General features: G+C 37.4%; 1 protein-coding gene across 1 annotated transcript in view; it reads left to right on the top strand.

Moving 5' to 3' along the window:
• Window positions 1–16,637, top strand: part of CFH (complement factor H) — a 37,359-nt gene that overhangs the window by 1,397 nt on the left and 19,325 nt on the right. Inside the window, exons 2-8 of the mRNA XM_082765942.1 lie at window positions 2,753–2,938; window positions 4,440–4,545; window positions 5,876–5,952; window positions 7,117–7,311; window positions 10,581–10,751; window positions 13,551–13,730; window positions 15,250–15,441. Of these exons, the coding sequence (XP_082622068.1) occupies window positions 2,753–2,938; window positions 4,440–4,545; window positions 5,876–5,952; window positions 7,117–7,311; window positions 10,581–10,751; window positions 13,551–13,730; window positions 15,250–15,441 (1,107 nt within the window). The remainder of the gene's footprint in view (window positions 1–2,752; window positions 2,939–4,439; window positions 4,546–5,875; window positions 5,953–7,116; window positions 7,312–10,580; window positions 10,752–13,550; window positions 13,731–15,249; window positions 15,442–16,637) is intronic.

Below are 16,637 nucleotides of genomic sequence, written 5' to 3'. Positions count from 1 at the left end.
AGCAGTTTGAGCTATTTCTAACCAAGTCGCATATATGTACTAAATCATTAATTCCAGCTGTCCACGAAGGGATTTGAAGCATTTAAGCCGTACTTTATAATATAAAAATGCAAAAAATCTCAATTTTACTAGGTACCCAGATCAAAGTACATAATACAATTAATATAGTTTTGAAGTACATTCTGTAAGCAGAGTTATTTTTCTCAAACTACTAAGAAACTGCATTTAAAAAAAAAAGAGAGAGAGAGAATAATTAACTGTAGTCTGAAATACATACACATACTGTGGCGCTTCAGAGTAACACTTGCCATGGCATAGTCTGACATCAGGGCAGTAGTGGTGAAGAACAGAGAGCTGAAATTAAATCCAGAAGCAAATATGTCTTAGTAATGGTGAAGAGACTTAAGAGTCCCTAGTCTGCACAAGGGTCAATAAAAGTGTAACAACTCAGATGTAAGAGAAGCTATCCCTCTACTGAATAGCCTGCGGCTTTCCAGCCATCACCCAAGTGCACTGTTGCAGATTTCCATCATTGCAGAAGCCAATTCAGTCTGGACATTCAACATTGCTCTGTTTTACCGTCGACTTAAGCTTTACTTACTTGCTGCCATATGAAAATTTTTTAGCAGTTTGGAGAAATCATAGCATACTCAATGTCAATCTCATTGAAATTTAATAGACCAAGGCACACTATGTCATGATAAACATGTTTTTTTTTGTTTGTTTTGTTTGTTTGTTTTTTGAGGTGGGGGATTCTTTAAGCAATTTACTCATATGTACAATAGGAATATTTTGTATTAAAATGTGAATGTGTCTTAATGAATTTTGTTAATAAAAGTAAGTCTCTACTCTCTCTTTTGATAGTAGGGTTATAATACCCTCTGGTGGACAGAGCAATCTTATATACTCAAGATAGAATGATTGGTTAGAAGGAACATGCTTGTTATTAGAATAGCTAAAAGAGTTGGAAAAAATGTGAACTTTTGAGCAAACTGAAACTCTTCCTTTATCACTTCAGCAGTATCCTCAAGTCTTGTCTACCTTTCCTGGGTATTTAAGCCAGTCAAAAGAAAGTTTAGATCTCACAATGAGCATTATTTTCTTCATACTTTCAAAATATCATAGCTACAGAATACTTAAAAATATACTTAATTATACTTTTTTTTTTTTTTTTTCCCCAAAGCTTTAAAGAATTTTCCAAAAATTTGCCTGATTTGGTTGGCATTTCACAAACTGAAATAGAAACAGTGAATGTTCAGGGGTATGTCTTACCTAAAGTAAAATTCACTTTGCACACTTTGATAAGGAAGAGTAAGGATTTATTTTGCTCACTTTGGATTAGAAATCCAGTTTAGTTCAGCAAGCTATAACCCTACATCCCTTGCATGAGGAAAGATCCTAAATATTTTTGCTGTAGATCCACTTTCACAGCACTTAGACATGTAGGAAAGTACCAGTGACAGTACTGATGGTTTTTCAAACCTGTGGCCTGACAACTAAACTGGTGAGAGGATTTTGGTGCCAGCTCTGTACTGAGTAATGAATCTTACTCACCAAGAAATATCTTTGCCTAGTGAACATTTATTCTCCCATTTCTTTTCTACATGGAGGTTTCATTTCTTTTCTAAGGCTTAATTTCTCAGAGATTGCTTTATTTTTTCTTGATGAATTCTCACCTTTGACATTCAGATATAAAACAGACTACTTGTATCTAATCAGCTAGACTGTCTAGACTCTTCTATGGGTAAAGTTTCAGCCTTTAAAATAAGCACATTTCAGTCACTCAGGCATAGAGAATTAGTCACTGAAATCAGGCCAATGATTATAAACAAATAAAACATTTGTTAACCTTCTTAACGTTAGATTGTTGTCTTTCTTAACATCTTCCCAGCATTTGTTTCTTTCCCCTTCAGTCTGACTATTCTCATTCTCAAACTGTTGAGAATCTTCTATTAAGAAGTTCAGAAATTTCTATTAAGACATTGAGAAACGGTTAAGAAACTGCTATTACCCTAATTCAGGTTCATTTTTTTAAATTTACGTTGGCTGTAAATTTCTTCAACACTGAAGAAGGCCCAGTAAGGAACTTTTGGGGAAGACTGTATGATATTGAGCTAATGAGAAATATCAGACAGCCATCACCCCCCAAACTGAGTTGAAATGCTTTGAAGCTTACAAAGGTCAAAGTGAATACCCAGAATTGATTACATCATGTAACATGTCATAAGAAGTAATCTCATGGACAGGGGGAAATGTTTTGGAATATTGGATAACTTTAGCCTGACAGAAATTTTAGGGAATGTAAAGGCAAAGGGAGATTTGACTGAACTTGATCAAGTGGCACATGAGTTAATGTCAGTAAGGATGGCGGTGGCATCTGGAGAAAATAACTGGAAAGGAAATCTACAGAGTGCACCAAGTTGTTCTCTGTGGCAATGAAAGGACTGCTCCCCCATCAGCTCCCTCTGATGGAAGGGTAAGAGATGTTTGTGTTTTGAGCTGGGGCACTAATATCTGGTCCCAGTCTTTGCAACTAAAATATATTAATGAACTATGACTGTACAGTATGTAGTTTTTGTCCCTACAACATATGGATTCTTGGCAGTGACTCTTTATACTGATTAAGTAGAAAAGATATGCTCATTTAATTACAAATATTATCAGGATTTCTTGCTACATTTTCTATTGTAAAAATATTTTGGAGTTTGTAGGATGTTCCTCAGTCACCAATATTTTTATTTATAATTTTTAGCTTGTGAACAATCTCCTCCTAGGAGAGTTAAAGAAGTGCCTACTGAAGCATGGAACAACCCCCCCTATCAACATGGTACTCAAGTAACATACAGGTGTCGGCCTGGATATATAAAATATGGACGAATTTTGTTTGAGTGTGATGATGGAGAATGGAAGCAACGCCACCCACTGACAGAATGCAGAAGTAAGTATTTATGCAAAATACATACAAACATTTGACCTGGCGTGTCACATACCTTACCAACAAAGTTAATGTGAAATTTCAATTGCACCTTTACCTGTACATTATTTATTTCAGCATCCTTTGAAATATCATCTTAAAAGGCATTTAGGCAAAAGGAAACATTTGGGGAATTTCCTTTTCTCCAGGTCAAAGGATTTTTATTTTTTTTGCTTTACAGAAGATTTATGCTAGGCCAGCCTTACCAACCCAATCTGTGTATCTGCTATCAGAATAGAAATTGCTTTTAAGAATATCCAAGACACTTTTAATTCTAGCACCATTCTATGTATGTCTGTGCAGCTGTGTTTCTGGTTTTGGTTAAGTGATACAATTATAGTATATCTGGGACACAAGCTAAGGTACCGCAACAAAGAGGTCCATTAAACAGTTGATATAGACCTTTCTGCATTTAAATTAAATAAAAATAACAAGTCACTGTACATTGCCTATAAATGGCAGGCTATGGAAGAATTGTATTTTAGCATGTTAAAAAAAAAAAAAAAAAGTTCTGTTATTTTTTTCTGGCATCTTGCAGTCAGAATTTTATCTTTCCTGTGCTAAATTATGTTAATTACTTCTTATTTTTACATGTGTTTATATAAGTACTTAGTGCACACAAATCTTTTCAATTATACAAAAATTGCTGTAGCTTTTTAGTTACATATTTTAGGAAATACTGCCACCAAGTGAACAGATGCTGATATTGGCAAGGTGTGGGTGGAAGGTAAAAAGTGGTGGGTTGGCACAGATTAAGTGATAACATCCCCTTTCTATGAGAGGCCACACTAAACAGTGAAATTGGTCATGGGGTTGTCCATTTCCTCTGTGTCACACTGGAGAAAGTCTAGGGCCTACTCAAGCACCTCTTCCTTGGAAAAAACAAGGATGTTGATATGATCCAAGAAATGAAAATGCCTAGTTTGACAGGGATCATGAAGGATTTCTTCTGAGGCCTAATAAAGTTTAGCCATGTAGTTTATTTTACAGTCCTTTGAGCAGAAAGGGCTGAGGACCACAGGACTCCTGTGGCCTCATCTAATCTCTCTTTACTCAACACAATCCCCATCAGGTTGAGGAAATTTCATTTCCAGTCATGGATTGCTTCTGTGGTGGAAGATTTGAACCAGTTTATGTCAGAAAGTATATGAAAAACTGAAATTACATCCTGCCATTAAACGTATCATAAAACTTAAGATGAGATCTGCTGTTTTTTTAAAGGAATGAAAGCTCCTAATTTGTTGTTTACTTTAAAAATAAATAAATAAAACCAATTCTCACTCTAATATGTTCTCATTGAAAACCGTGATTCATTAAAGGAGGTTAATTAAGCTAAAGCTGAGTATTTTTGAACATATACTCTGCATGAAATACACTCTACTAATTAATACAAAATTGCTGTCTTTCAAATTTTGACTCTATGTATGGTGTAAGTACTTTTTTTTCTTTCTCTCTTTCTTACCAGATAAGCCCTGTGGACATCCCGGAGATACTGAGTTTGGTTCCTTTCAACTTACCAGTGGAAATGAGTTTGTCTTTGGTGCTAGAGTGGAGTACAGATGTAATGATGGGTAATATTATTTAATTCAGTATATGGGACTTAATTTAAGGCTTTAATGATAAGAGAAGTGTCAGTAATAGATTTGTTATCTGTAAAGCAGCTGCAATTTACTAATATTTAAGAACATTTAGTTAATGTTTAATTTAAAATAATGAGATTACAGTAATACTAAACATAACTATTTCTCATGTCTGGTGGTATTGAATTAACTGTACTTCACACACATGAAGCTGTCATCCAGACTGTCTGAAACAAATAAGGTTGTAGCTCATTTGAAATCATGGTTGTCCGAGTAGAAAACAAAACTAATGGTCTGCATGTAAAGCTGCCTCATGACTTGACCAGATAGCTGATGAAAACACAACTGCTCATGCTGGAATCTTTGCTCTCAGCAGGCAGTCACTATGCAGTTATCTGGAGAAGTCATTAGGCAGTACAATGGAATCACCTATTCAGAACCACAACCGTTAAGTCCTGCTTAAATCGTTTCTGTGAGTTATGAAACAAAATGCTTTGTAAAAAATGTTTGAAGGAAGAAATTTTTGTTGGACTGGATAACATCTCTTCACTTACTGCTTGGAAGAAATTCTCTCTTCTCCCTCTATTCATCTTCTCCAATGAAAACTGTAGCAAGGCAAATATATAGTATTGTGCTTAAGTAAACATGCTTATAACAACATTCTGTCCTCATGAAATGCAAATCAGCCATAAACACAATACAGTGGTTTAGCCATGCTTTTGCACACTTTGAGGTGCTGAAATGTATTATTGAATCTAGTCTAGTACAAATATGAGTTGCAAAATCAATATTCCTCTTAATTCCTTAAATGCAGACAGTTCTTTTGTCATTTCAGACTAACTGTAATCCCTCTCGGAGCTCATTCCAGACTAAGCAGAAGCAATGTTGTTGTGGCTATGATGCCCTCAAACCTAAGAGAATTCTAACTCAGCAAAGCATGGAATACGTATGGCTGTCCCATGGCTTTCACTCATACTGAAGCATAGACAGCATGAGATTTACTCTGCTAGCTAATGATTGTGTATATCACCCTTAGGTCATTTATTTTCTAGGCAAAGCTTGGTGTATCTATAATGAAGAATATACCTTACTAATTACTTCCTACTTTATGATTTTTTTTCTTTTTGGTTTTATATTTTTGCCATATGCAAGTAAAAGAAACAAAATAGGGGAGACAAGCAGAAAAATACTGTTTTCTTTTGTTATATTTTGGTTAGTCTGTAATTGAATATCTGAAACCTACTTCCTGTGCTTCAAAAACAGAAGCACTGCTGTTTCTGTCATGAGACTGTAATTTATTGTTTACTTTTTTTCTTGTAAGATACCAGATGCTTAGCCAAAAAAATTACCGTGAGTGCCTGGCAGATGGATGGAGCAATGATATCCCGCACTGTGAAGGTAAGTGGAGTTTGACGTTTAATTTTTTATCAAAGTTATTTTTTTTATCTGTCTGATACTATCTAGAACTTGCTTATGGTCTTGCTACTCTCTGTGGGGCTACTTTTGTCTATTGTGACTATATTATGACTTCTCATGGTGTTAATAACAACTCAACTATATTCACTGATTAAACCTCTAGTATTAATTCACAAAGATATATAAATGTCTAAACTCAAGTTATACAATAATGAAACTCTTACAATGCCTGCTCAGATATTTTAATCCAGTAAACACTCAAGCTTTTATCAAAAAGCACTCTCAAAACTAAGTCTTGTCACCCGCAGACAGGCTTAAAGCTTTGCCTTACATAAAGACCCCAAATGTGTAGGTATCTGTGAAACACAGTTATAAAAGACAGTTGGGATAAGACATTTCACAGGTACGTGAAAGTCTGTTGTTTGTAGCTTGTTTCCTTTTCTGCCATTGTGAATATCTTAGCTATTAAGGTTTTGTTTACAGTTCTTCTCCCTATTAGCATACAGTGGAACAATCTCAGTAGGAGAGAATGAGAACAAAAGACAGCCAGTCCCCAGAACCAAATAAACTGGATAGTTTAGATACTTCCCTGAATTTGGAAACCTTTTTATCAGTTTCAAACCTGTGTGATTATAAAAATTTCCTTTATTAAAAAGTTTCCTTTCTTCCCAGAGATGATTACTTTTAAAAGTTAAAAATTTGTAATGTTAGATTTATTTTTTTTTTATTTATTAAGATTTCCTAATAGCTGTTCTCGGGTATTCCACGTTCAATTGACTGAATTTTGAGTGTCCTCAATTTTAGGCATACAGCTTGTTCCCTGCACAATGCAGAGCAATGTTTTCCAACTTTTTTTTTTTTTTTTTTTTTTTTTTTTTTTGTGTCACATCAATAAGATACTGCAGTTTCAAAGTCCTTATGTAATTTTCCTTTCATGCCTGAGGAGTTTTCATTAGGTTGAAATGTCTGTTATAAATGGCATCAGAATACCTAGCAAGTTTATATATATTTTAAAATGGTTAAGGTAATTTCAGTGGTTTATCTGTATTGTAACTTTTGTGCATCAATATATTTCAGAGAATAGCCATCAAAATAGCTATCTTTTTGCTTTTGTTTTGTTTTGCTTTACTTTATTTTGTTTTCCAGTGGCAAAATGCTTACCTGTAAAAGCACCAGAAAATGGAAGAATAGTTATGACTGGTGCATTTGAGCTAAACCAAGAATATTCCTTTGGCCAGGTTGTAGAGTTTGAATGTAATAAAAAATACAGGCTTGTTGGATCTAAAGAAATACATTGCTCTTCTGATGGAAGATGGGATAGCGATGTACCTCAGTGCCAAGGTAAACGGAACACTATTATCTGCAATAAGCTTTATTCTCACATACTTCTAGGGACTGGTTACCACCTAGGAAACTACAAAGCTTTCACTTTATTGCACAGCAATTAAGCATAGCTTGTCTGTGAACAATGTCTATTACATATTTGCAAAAGTAGGATTAGAAAGAGAAATCAGAGAATATTGTATGATAACATAGTCAAAATGGACCACCTGTTTGTTCTGCATTTTAACTACAAGCTAAATGGTTTGCCAGGCTGCACTCAATTCTTTGAAACTAGATTCAGTACCTACATAAGAGTCAATCACTTCAGTGTTTATTTAACCAGAGTAATGATATATTATTTTGAATCTATATGAACCTAGTTTAAAAAATAAGTATGATTCTAATTCATTCATGTTTGTAAGCTACATAAAATGCAAAGAAATCATGATGGATTTTTCTTTCTTCAAACTACTTACTGTGTTTTGACAAGTTAGAAGGTTAAATCATGTTCAGTTTCTACAGAATCACAGAATAGGTGAGGTCCCTCAAAATGGAGTCAGCTAGGGCAAATTTCCCAGGATCATGTCCAGTAGGCTTTTGAACATCCACAAGGATGAAGACTTCACAGCGTCTCTGGGCAACCCAGTCCATTGTTTGACCACCCTCAAGTAAAAATTATTTTCCTATTTTAAGTGGTATTTTCTGTACCTCTGTGTGCCTGTGGCTTCTCATCTTGTCACTTCCTGCCAGTGAGAAGGCATGGTTCCATCATCTTTTCTTCCACGTCACCAATTACAGTCAGAAATTTATATAGAATAGAGTAGAATAGTTTAGTTGGAAGGGACCTACAAGGATCATCACGTCTAACTGCCTGTCCACTTCAGGGCTAAACAAAAGTTTAAGCATATTTTTAAGGGCATCATCCAAATGCACCTTTCCCATCAATGTCCAAGAGGCATCAACCACTCACTAGGAAGTCTGTTCTGGTGTTTGACTGCTCTCACAGTAAAGAAGTTTTTCGTAATGTCCAGTCTGAACCTCCCCAGCACAGCTTTGTGCATTCCCATGCAATTAATAAGATCCCCCAAAAACCTTCTCTTCTGTAGACTCCCTAAACCTCTCTTTATCTGTCAGTTCCCTTAATTATCTTTGTGACTTTCACTAGACCTGCTCCAAAATGTCCATCTCTTTCTTGTTTTCGGGAGCTCAGACCTGGACGTAGTGCTCCAGATGTGGTCTTACCAGTGCTGAGTAGAGAGCAAAGACCACATCTTTGGACCTGCTGAGAATGCTTGTCTAAATCCAGCCCAGGATGCTGGCTCCTGTTCAACTTGTTGTCCTCTAGGACTGTGAAGTCTTTTTCTATGAAGCTGCTTTTCAGTCAGTTGACTCCCAGCCTGTCATGGTGAATGGTGTTATTCCTCCCATTTTCCAAATTTGAATTGTATGCGATTGGCTTGTCAGTACATAATGAACCACAGGAAGTAACAATCTCTGTCAAATATTTGGTCCAACAAGTTTCTTAGATTATTTATATGTTATCTCATATGAAAGTATATGTTCGTAAGACCAGGTGTGTTTGCTAGGATGTCAGATACATGTATGGTCTGTTCACAATGTCAGAGTTAAATTTTGCCACTTTGAAACACCCATTTATTTCAATTTGAACAACATAAATGGTATTAAACGCAAGTCCTTGCACCATTCGTAGAATATAGTGAATTTTATTAAACAAAGACATCTATGATGAAATATATTTCAGGGTAAGTATAAAATACATCCAGCAGACGAATCCAGGATAACCTTTTGGTGTCCTTATCTATAGCCTAGGAAACAAAGCCATAAATATTATCTCACTTCAGGAATTCAGATTTTGGAAACTGCAAGATCTCAGTAGTTTTACTGGTTTGTCAAGGAGCTGGAGATGCTGGGGTTCTTTTATAGATAGCTAGGTATTCTAATGTCAATTTGCCAGATTGTTTATTGCTTTTTTTTTCTGTTGATTCTATAATTTTACTAATCATCTACTGAACATGAGAGAGCTTCAAGCTTTCCTTACAAGAAAATGAAATTATCTGAAAAATGAAAAAATCATAAATTTCAGCTAGCCTAGTTGCTTATTTTAGAATGTCCCATACTGTATCTGCTCAAGGGTAGGAAGGCTCTGAAGGAGGATCTGGATAGGCTGGACCAATGGGCTGAGGTCAACTGTATGAAGTTCAACAAGGCCAAGTGCTGGGTCCTGTACCTGGGGCACAATAACCCCAAGCAGAGATGCAGGCTGGGAGATGAGTGGTTGGAGAGCTGCCAGGCAGACAAGGACCTGGGAGTATTGGTTAATAGTCAGCTGAATATGAGCCAGCAGCGTGCGCAGGTGGCCAAGAAGGCCAACAGCATCCTGGCTTGTATAAGAAGCAGTGTGGCCAGCAGGTCTAGGGAAGTGATTGTCCCCCTATACTCAGCTCTGGTGAGGCCGCACCTCGAGTACTGTGTTCAGTTTTGGGCCCCTTGCTACGAGAAGGACATCGAGGTGCTCGAGCGAGTCCAGAGAAGGGCGACGAAGCTGGTGAGGGGCCTGGAGAACAAGTCTTATGAGGAGCAGCTGAAGGAGCTGGGCTTGTTCAGCCTGGAGAAGAGGAGGCTCAGGGGCGACCTTATCGCTCTTTATACGTACATTAAAGGAGGCTGTAGTGAGGTAGGAGTTGGTCTATTCTCCCACATGCATGGTGACAGGACGAGGGGGAACAGGCTAAAGTTGCGCCAGGGGTGTTTTAGGTTGAATATTAGGAAGCCCTCTTTACTGAAAGGGTTGTTAGGCATTGGAACAGGCTGTCCAGGGAAGTGGTGGAGTCACCATCCCTGGAGGTCTTTAAAAGACATTTAGATGTTGAACTTAGTGATATGGTTTAGTGGAGGACTTGTTAGTGTTAGGTCTGAGGTTGGACTCGATGATCTTGAGGTCTCTTCCAACCTAGACAATTCTGCGATTCTGTATATACTGATTCTGAAAGCCATTAAAAACAAAGCATAGCCCTGAAAGCTGTCTTTTGACTCAGTTTCCTACTGTAGCTGTACTACACTGTACTTTCTACTTGGCACCTACAATTGGGTCATTGAAGAGATCTCAAATAAGTTCCAAATGGTTTCCAAATGAAAGCATTTATGAGGACAAAATTTCTGTGAAGTTACGTGGAAAATATACGTGTATATATATATTCCAATAAAGATTTATTTTTGGCAAATAAAAGTTGATAAACATATATGCGTTTTGTCTTTCTCAACTTCAGATATTATCTGTAATGTACCAGCAATTCCTCATGGATTTGTGCGTAACTCAAAGTCATCTTACAAGGAGTCTGAACAACTACACTTTGGTTGTGAAGAAGGATACACATTTGGTGAAAGAGCAGATGCACTATGTACTGAATCTGGATGGCATCCAACCCCCTACTGCATTGGTCTGCCTTTTCCTAAAGTTATTTTGGGCACTGGTTGTATTTGGAAGTAATTTCAGTATTATCATAATCATTATCATTAGTTTATTGATTTTTAAAAAAAATAATCATCCACATCTTGCCAATACACCATGAAAATCGTGACAAAACAACTGAATATGATTTTTCCATGAGAGGCCATAGCAAAAAATGGTTAGTTCAGCCTTTCTTGAGTATATACTCAAGCATATACTTGAGTATAGTTGGATGGGCCTATGAAGATAGAATTGCTCACATATACTGCATAAATGAGATGGATGATGAAATACTTTAGCATTAGAAGCTGCTTAATTTTATCCTGTGCCTTTTTTATTCTGTGACTCTGAATTAGTGGGGATAACATAGCAAAAATACTCTTGGTTTATAAATAATTCTTAATTTGCATAGGAAGGATAAAGTTGAATCTCTTTATCTTCTACAAAATACAGTGAAAATGCTTTAGTGAAGGGATGGAAAAAAAAATCAGACATTAAAAAGATTATTGAAGCAAGCAGAAAAACCACTAATACTGGAGAAATTAAAACTAGAGAAAGAATCTGAAATTTTTAATGGCACAGAAAAATTAACATTTGAAACCAACTTAGAGAAGTGATATGGTTTCTGAAGTCCTGTTGTCTTCAAATCAAGACATGATACTTTTTTAAGTGAAATTCAAGTATACTGTTTTTAACTTGAATATAACTGGTGAAAGTCAGTGGCTGTTCTGAAAATAAAAAGAGGGGATTAAATACCGGATACCCTATGAATTGCAGCAGTATGGATAAAACTGGCTCTCAGCTTGATGACCTACTTGCTTATGAATCACAAGCAGCTCTTTGAGGTGGAGCTACAAATGTATGTATCTTCAAGTCTTCCACGTTCAGTAGCTGAGATGCTGTGGCACCGTAGCCACCACTCTGCTACTTGTAATTTTAAGAGAGTAAAATGCCACTCAGCATCTCACCCTGTATGACCCTGTGAAACAACAGAAGGCTTGAAGACAATAGAACAGTAGGTTTTCCTGACCTACTGAACTCATTTCTGCATTTTTCTTGAGTGTTCCTGAGTCTTACCATAGTTTGAGTAGACTGAGCACCTGTTTGCTCATTGTTACATTAGCTTTTGAAATTTCTGAGCTACTAGTTCTGAGAAACTAGTTCCAATGAAAGAGGAACAATTCAAAAATGATCTCTGTTTCACTGATAGACCTTCAGTAAGAAATTGTTAGTGTTCTGTGCACCTTTTTAAAAAAATGAGTGGAAATTACAAAAAGTACCTTTCAAAATACCTTTCAAATTTAAATCCTCACTTAAGGTTGAGAAATAGTAAGACAGGGTTGTAGGGAGAACAGTCTGAAGTGGTTATGGCCGTTTCCATACGAATAAGAGCAAATTTTAAGTAGTCCAGTCTCAGAAGGGTAAGTTGTCCATTGATGGCCACGAGTGTCTAGGCTGAAAAATACAGTGGAATTGTAGTGTTGCAATATACACAAAGCTAGCTGAAATGTGCTCTCTACACAGACATTATGTCAAGAATTAGGTACAGTATGTCTGACATTCACTAACCTAAAGAACCAATCTGGCCCTGAAGTGATGTATAATCAGAGACTAAAGTAACATGGTTTGCGTGAATCCTGCCGCTGTCCATGACTCTTAGCCTACGATGAAGACAGCAGTTTGTTTACTATTACCGGAACTGTAATTGTGCAACCACATTATTCATGATGTTCAGAGTTCCCATCAGAAATTGTCTAAGGATCTCTACAAATACATACATTTACAGTGATGAAACTCCCTTATGCTTTCTAACTCCCAAACGCCGTCTGTGCAGTTCAGATGACAAATCCATGATTTCTGACGTCAGTCCTGTTGGACATCTGCACTCTGGGTCACAGATTTTGATTTAGTTTCACTCAGCTACAGTACTTAAAGACTTCCGTTAGAACTCCAAATCCCACAAACAGACATATGTGCATGATGTCCTAGCTGAAATAATTTGATATACATTTTGGAGAAATCTTTATACTGTATCAAATCATGTTCAAGAAATTGCCAAAGAACACTTGAAACTGGAAAAAAAAAATGTTTGCAAAAGGGCAGTGTTACAGGATGTTATGTGCCACCCACCTTCCTGGGACCTCTTCCAGAAAGACTCCTTTAGAAATAAAGAGTAGTCAGTCCTAGTGCCCACTCAGTCCTTGAACTTTCTGCTTCAAGATTAGTAATGATACTAATCAATATGCATTGCCTATGGTTTAGCAGCATACTGCTTTTGAGAAGTGACAAACAAAGCCTTCTTCCAGACATGGATATACTGGGCTCTGATACTTGGGCTGTATGCAATTATAAATCCTCTCCAAGGTCATTCTATAGTAGGAAAATATAAAATAATTTCTGTCCTCCTTCATTCCTGTAGCTTTATGCTACCATGAAGTTGTTCTAGATCTTATTTGACTTACCAGGAGCCTAGATGACTAAGCAGCACATGTATGCAGCTGATTCATCCACCTTCACTCCACAGGAGGACCAACTTGTGGTGACTGTATAATCATCCCCTCCCAGCCCGGAGTGTGTTGGTGTGATTTTCTGAATTGCAAGTGGAAAAAAAAAAAAAAAAAAAAAAAGCTCCAGTTTATAAAGAATGTGTTTGCCTCACTCCCTAAGACATCTCTATTTGAAAGTTATTTTATGCAATTTTGGTCAATAGACTGTGAAGATAAAAACTTCTGCAATTAATATAAAGGCATCCTTCAAATTAGCACTGCATTTTTCTCTTTCCATTTAGAAATTCTATGCTCTCCTCCAAGAGTTCCCAATGGGATCTTTAGACCTCAAGAAAACAGCTACAGAGAAGGGGCTACGATCACAATAGACTGTAATCCTGGATATCATTTGAGAACACTGTCTGGCAAAAACACAGCTCAATGCACCAGCAGAGGCTGGGTGCCTGCTCCAGATTGTGTTGGTAAGTAGCTCTTGTGAGTGAAGGCACAATATACACGATTGTTATTTTGGAAATATCTCAAGAGAAAAACCTCAGCACCGTAGGAAATAAAAAATGCTTATTCATTGTGTTTCCTGGTGTTATAAAACTTAATGTGAATGGCTTAGAAAACAAACAGCTAAGAAGCAAAGGTATAATGTAAATGTACATTATGTTTATAAACATGGGCATTATCTGTTACTATATTTGTGAAATTATATAGTAAAGTCTGCAATAGTCAGCTCCCTGACAGGAAGGTTTGTGGTCCAACTGAGGAGTAGCATGCCAGTCAAGATAAGAGGACACAGTGAGTGTTGAAATATCCAAACCAATGCGTAGGTGATGGTTGGAAGGTGTGTTTCATCATGTTAACTAGAACTTTAGATTTTTGCTTGCAGTTTTGTGTTGATATGTTATGAACAATTGCAGCTTTATTATACTCTGTCAAATGGCAAAACAAAATACTCTTGATTGATTGGTAATGAGTTCTTTTTTGGCTTAAACTTCCATTAATTACAATTATAGTTTTTCCCATTATATGCAGTAGAAAAACAAAAGTCAGCAATTTCATTATTTATTGGTCTTTGATCTTTGATTACTGAAAATGAAAGAAAAACATACAAAACAGAAGGAGGTGAAAGAAACCCTGACAAAATCAGTCTTGTAAATGAACCTTTGGGTAAAATTATTTGATCTATCCAAGAAAAGTACATTGTTAACAAGTGGATTAAGCATTTATCTATTTGTAGATTCTGAAATTGAGGAATCTTTTGGAGACCACCTCTCTCATTATTAAATGGTCCGTTCAGTGGCTGATCCCTCCTCCCCATCCTCCTCACCCCCAGCATGTGGGCTTTGGTTCAGGGCACGTCAGGAGGAACCTAGCTGCCTTGGCCAAGCAGGACACCCTGGGTAATCTTTGAGTGACAGCTGCTGCTAAGCCTGACTTGTTCCTGAAAAGCGCTTTTGAGGAACTGAGAAAACAAAAGAAATATCACGTTTTAAAATGAAAAAGAGTAAAGCTAGAAAGAGCTTTTGGTGTAAGATCTCGGAAGTGACAAATAAAAATGGTGACAGCTGTTACAACAATTGCTAGACTCTGCACTTTAGTGTCTAGATCTGAGCTAGCTGCCTGGGTTCCCATCAGTGTCAGTATAGTACACTTAGCTGAGACCCTGTGAAGAAACTGTGTTATCTCGCCATAGAATTAATACTTACATTTGGTTGCATGAATCAGCCTCTAGTGTCCACCAAGAAGATGGACTGGATTTCTGTTGATTGCAATGAAAACAGGCAACCAGCATAGCTGTAGACATCAATTGAACACAGCCTAGTTGATCCTGCACTCCTTGAGATCTGCCAAAGTGTGCAGTTCTGATTCTGTCAGTTCCAGGAAACACTCAAATAATGAAGTGGTATCTGAATTAATATTTAGGACTTTGTGTGCTGAGCATTTTGCCATGCATGTGTTGATACTGGTGCTGTTAAATTCTATTTCAAGAGAAACCCTGTGACTACCCAGTGATAGAAAACGGCAAGATAAGTGAAAGAATGGCACACTCTTACTTTCCAATGAGGATTGGACAGTATGTTGATTACCACTGTCGTAATGGCTACTTAGCCCCAAATGGAGAAAGAGTCGTTCGAATATACTGTTCGAAAGGGGGCTGGAATCCAGAGCCAAAATGCCTCAGTAAGTGCACTTCTACTATATGCTCAATTTTGTTATGATTATTGATGATCTGTGCAGCAGAACTCGTGCTGGTGGAATGCAAGTAGCAGCAACGTACAGTTTGTTAAAGTATAACTGGTTGAGTTGAACCCTGGAACTTCACCCAGACTGTTATCCTGTCTGCAGAGCTCAGCCACTTGATAAGTGATACTCTGAAGTGAGCAAGGCTGAAATGATAAATCTGGGTTTGGGATGTTCTTTACTCCTGCACCTATCCCCGAGATTAAAAAAAATAAATAAAAAATAAGAGAAATAAGATTTAGGAAATGTTTTTCATCTCTGGCTTCTAGGTCCCATGCATGTATCTGCTTTCACCTGCACACGCAGCAAGACATTCCAAGAACATCTTCTCTGTGTAAATGTATTATTCCTGCAGTGGCTTGTGCACTTTGTCTAGAGGTTGCTGTCTGGGATTCACTGCCCAGTCTTTTTGGATAACGTTTGGGACTGGCCAGGTGGCACACTCTCACAATAAGCTGAGAGTGAGTATTGCTGCAGCAAGAGATCCAGATACACTGGCTTAATCTTTCAGCGATAGAAAATATTTAAATCAGTGAGCTGAGGCCTTCTCTCATAACCCCCATCTTCAGTCAGATTACAGTTCCTACCTATCGATAGGACCTGAAAGATCAACAAAAGGTCGGTCTTTCTCCAGTTGCCCTGAGCATAGTGGAGGTCAGTGCAGGGGAGAAGTGGAGTCCCACCCAGAGGAAAGGAGCAGTTACTCCAATAATGGAGCCACAGCATTCCTTCATCCATCCGTAGGGCCAGCATGCTTAGCAGTTGGTAAAATCTCTACAGCTGGTTTGAGACGCGTTTGCATAGAGATGGTAAAATCTCCTGAGGGGAAATGCCAAAAATTGTCTCAGCACAGGCATCAACATATGAGAGACTCAGCAGACCGTACTAGAGCTAGTGCTCATGACACTAGATGCAATGCAGTTAGCCAGCCTTGCTTATGAACTATGGTAAGGACTAATGTTTACCAGATCACTTCTTACTGCATTACGGGGTCATTTGAACTCCCGCTCCTGTGATACGTTAACCTCAGGGCAGTGAAGGAAAGCATACTTTAATTCAGATTTGAGCATGGACGTCTTTGGGGAATAGAATGATAAAGAAAGGTGCTAGGAGGCCCCTTTTTTGGTAACGGTCTT

The sequence above is a fragment of the Aythya marila genome, assembly GCF_965140915.1.
Source record: "Aythya marila genome assembly, chromosome: 8".
Lineage (NCBI taxonomy): Eukaryota > Metazoa > Chordata > Aves > Anseriformes > Anatidae > Aythya > Aythya marila.
Note: the sequence above shows the minus strand (reverse complement) of the source record. Positions and strands in the feature narration are given on the sequence as shown.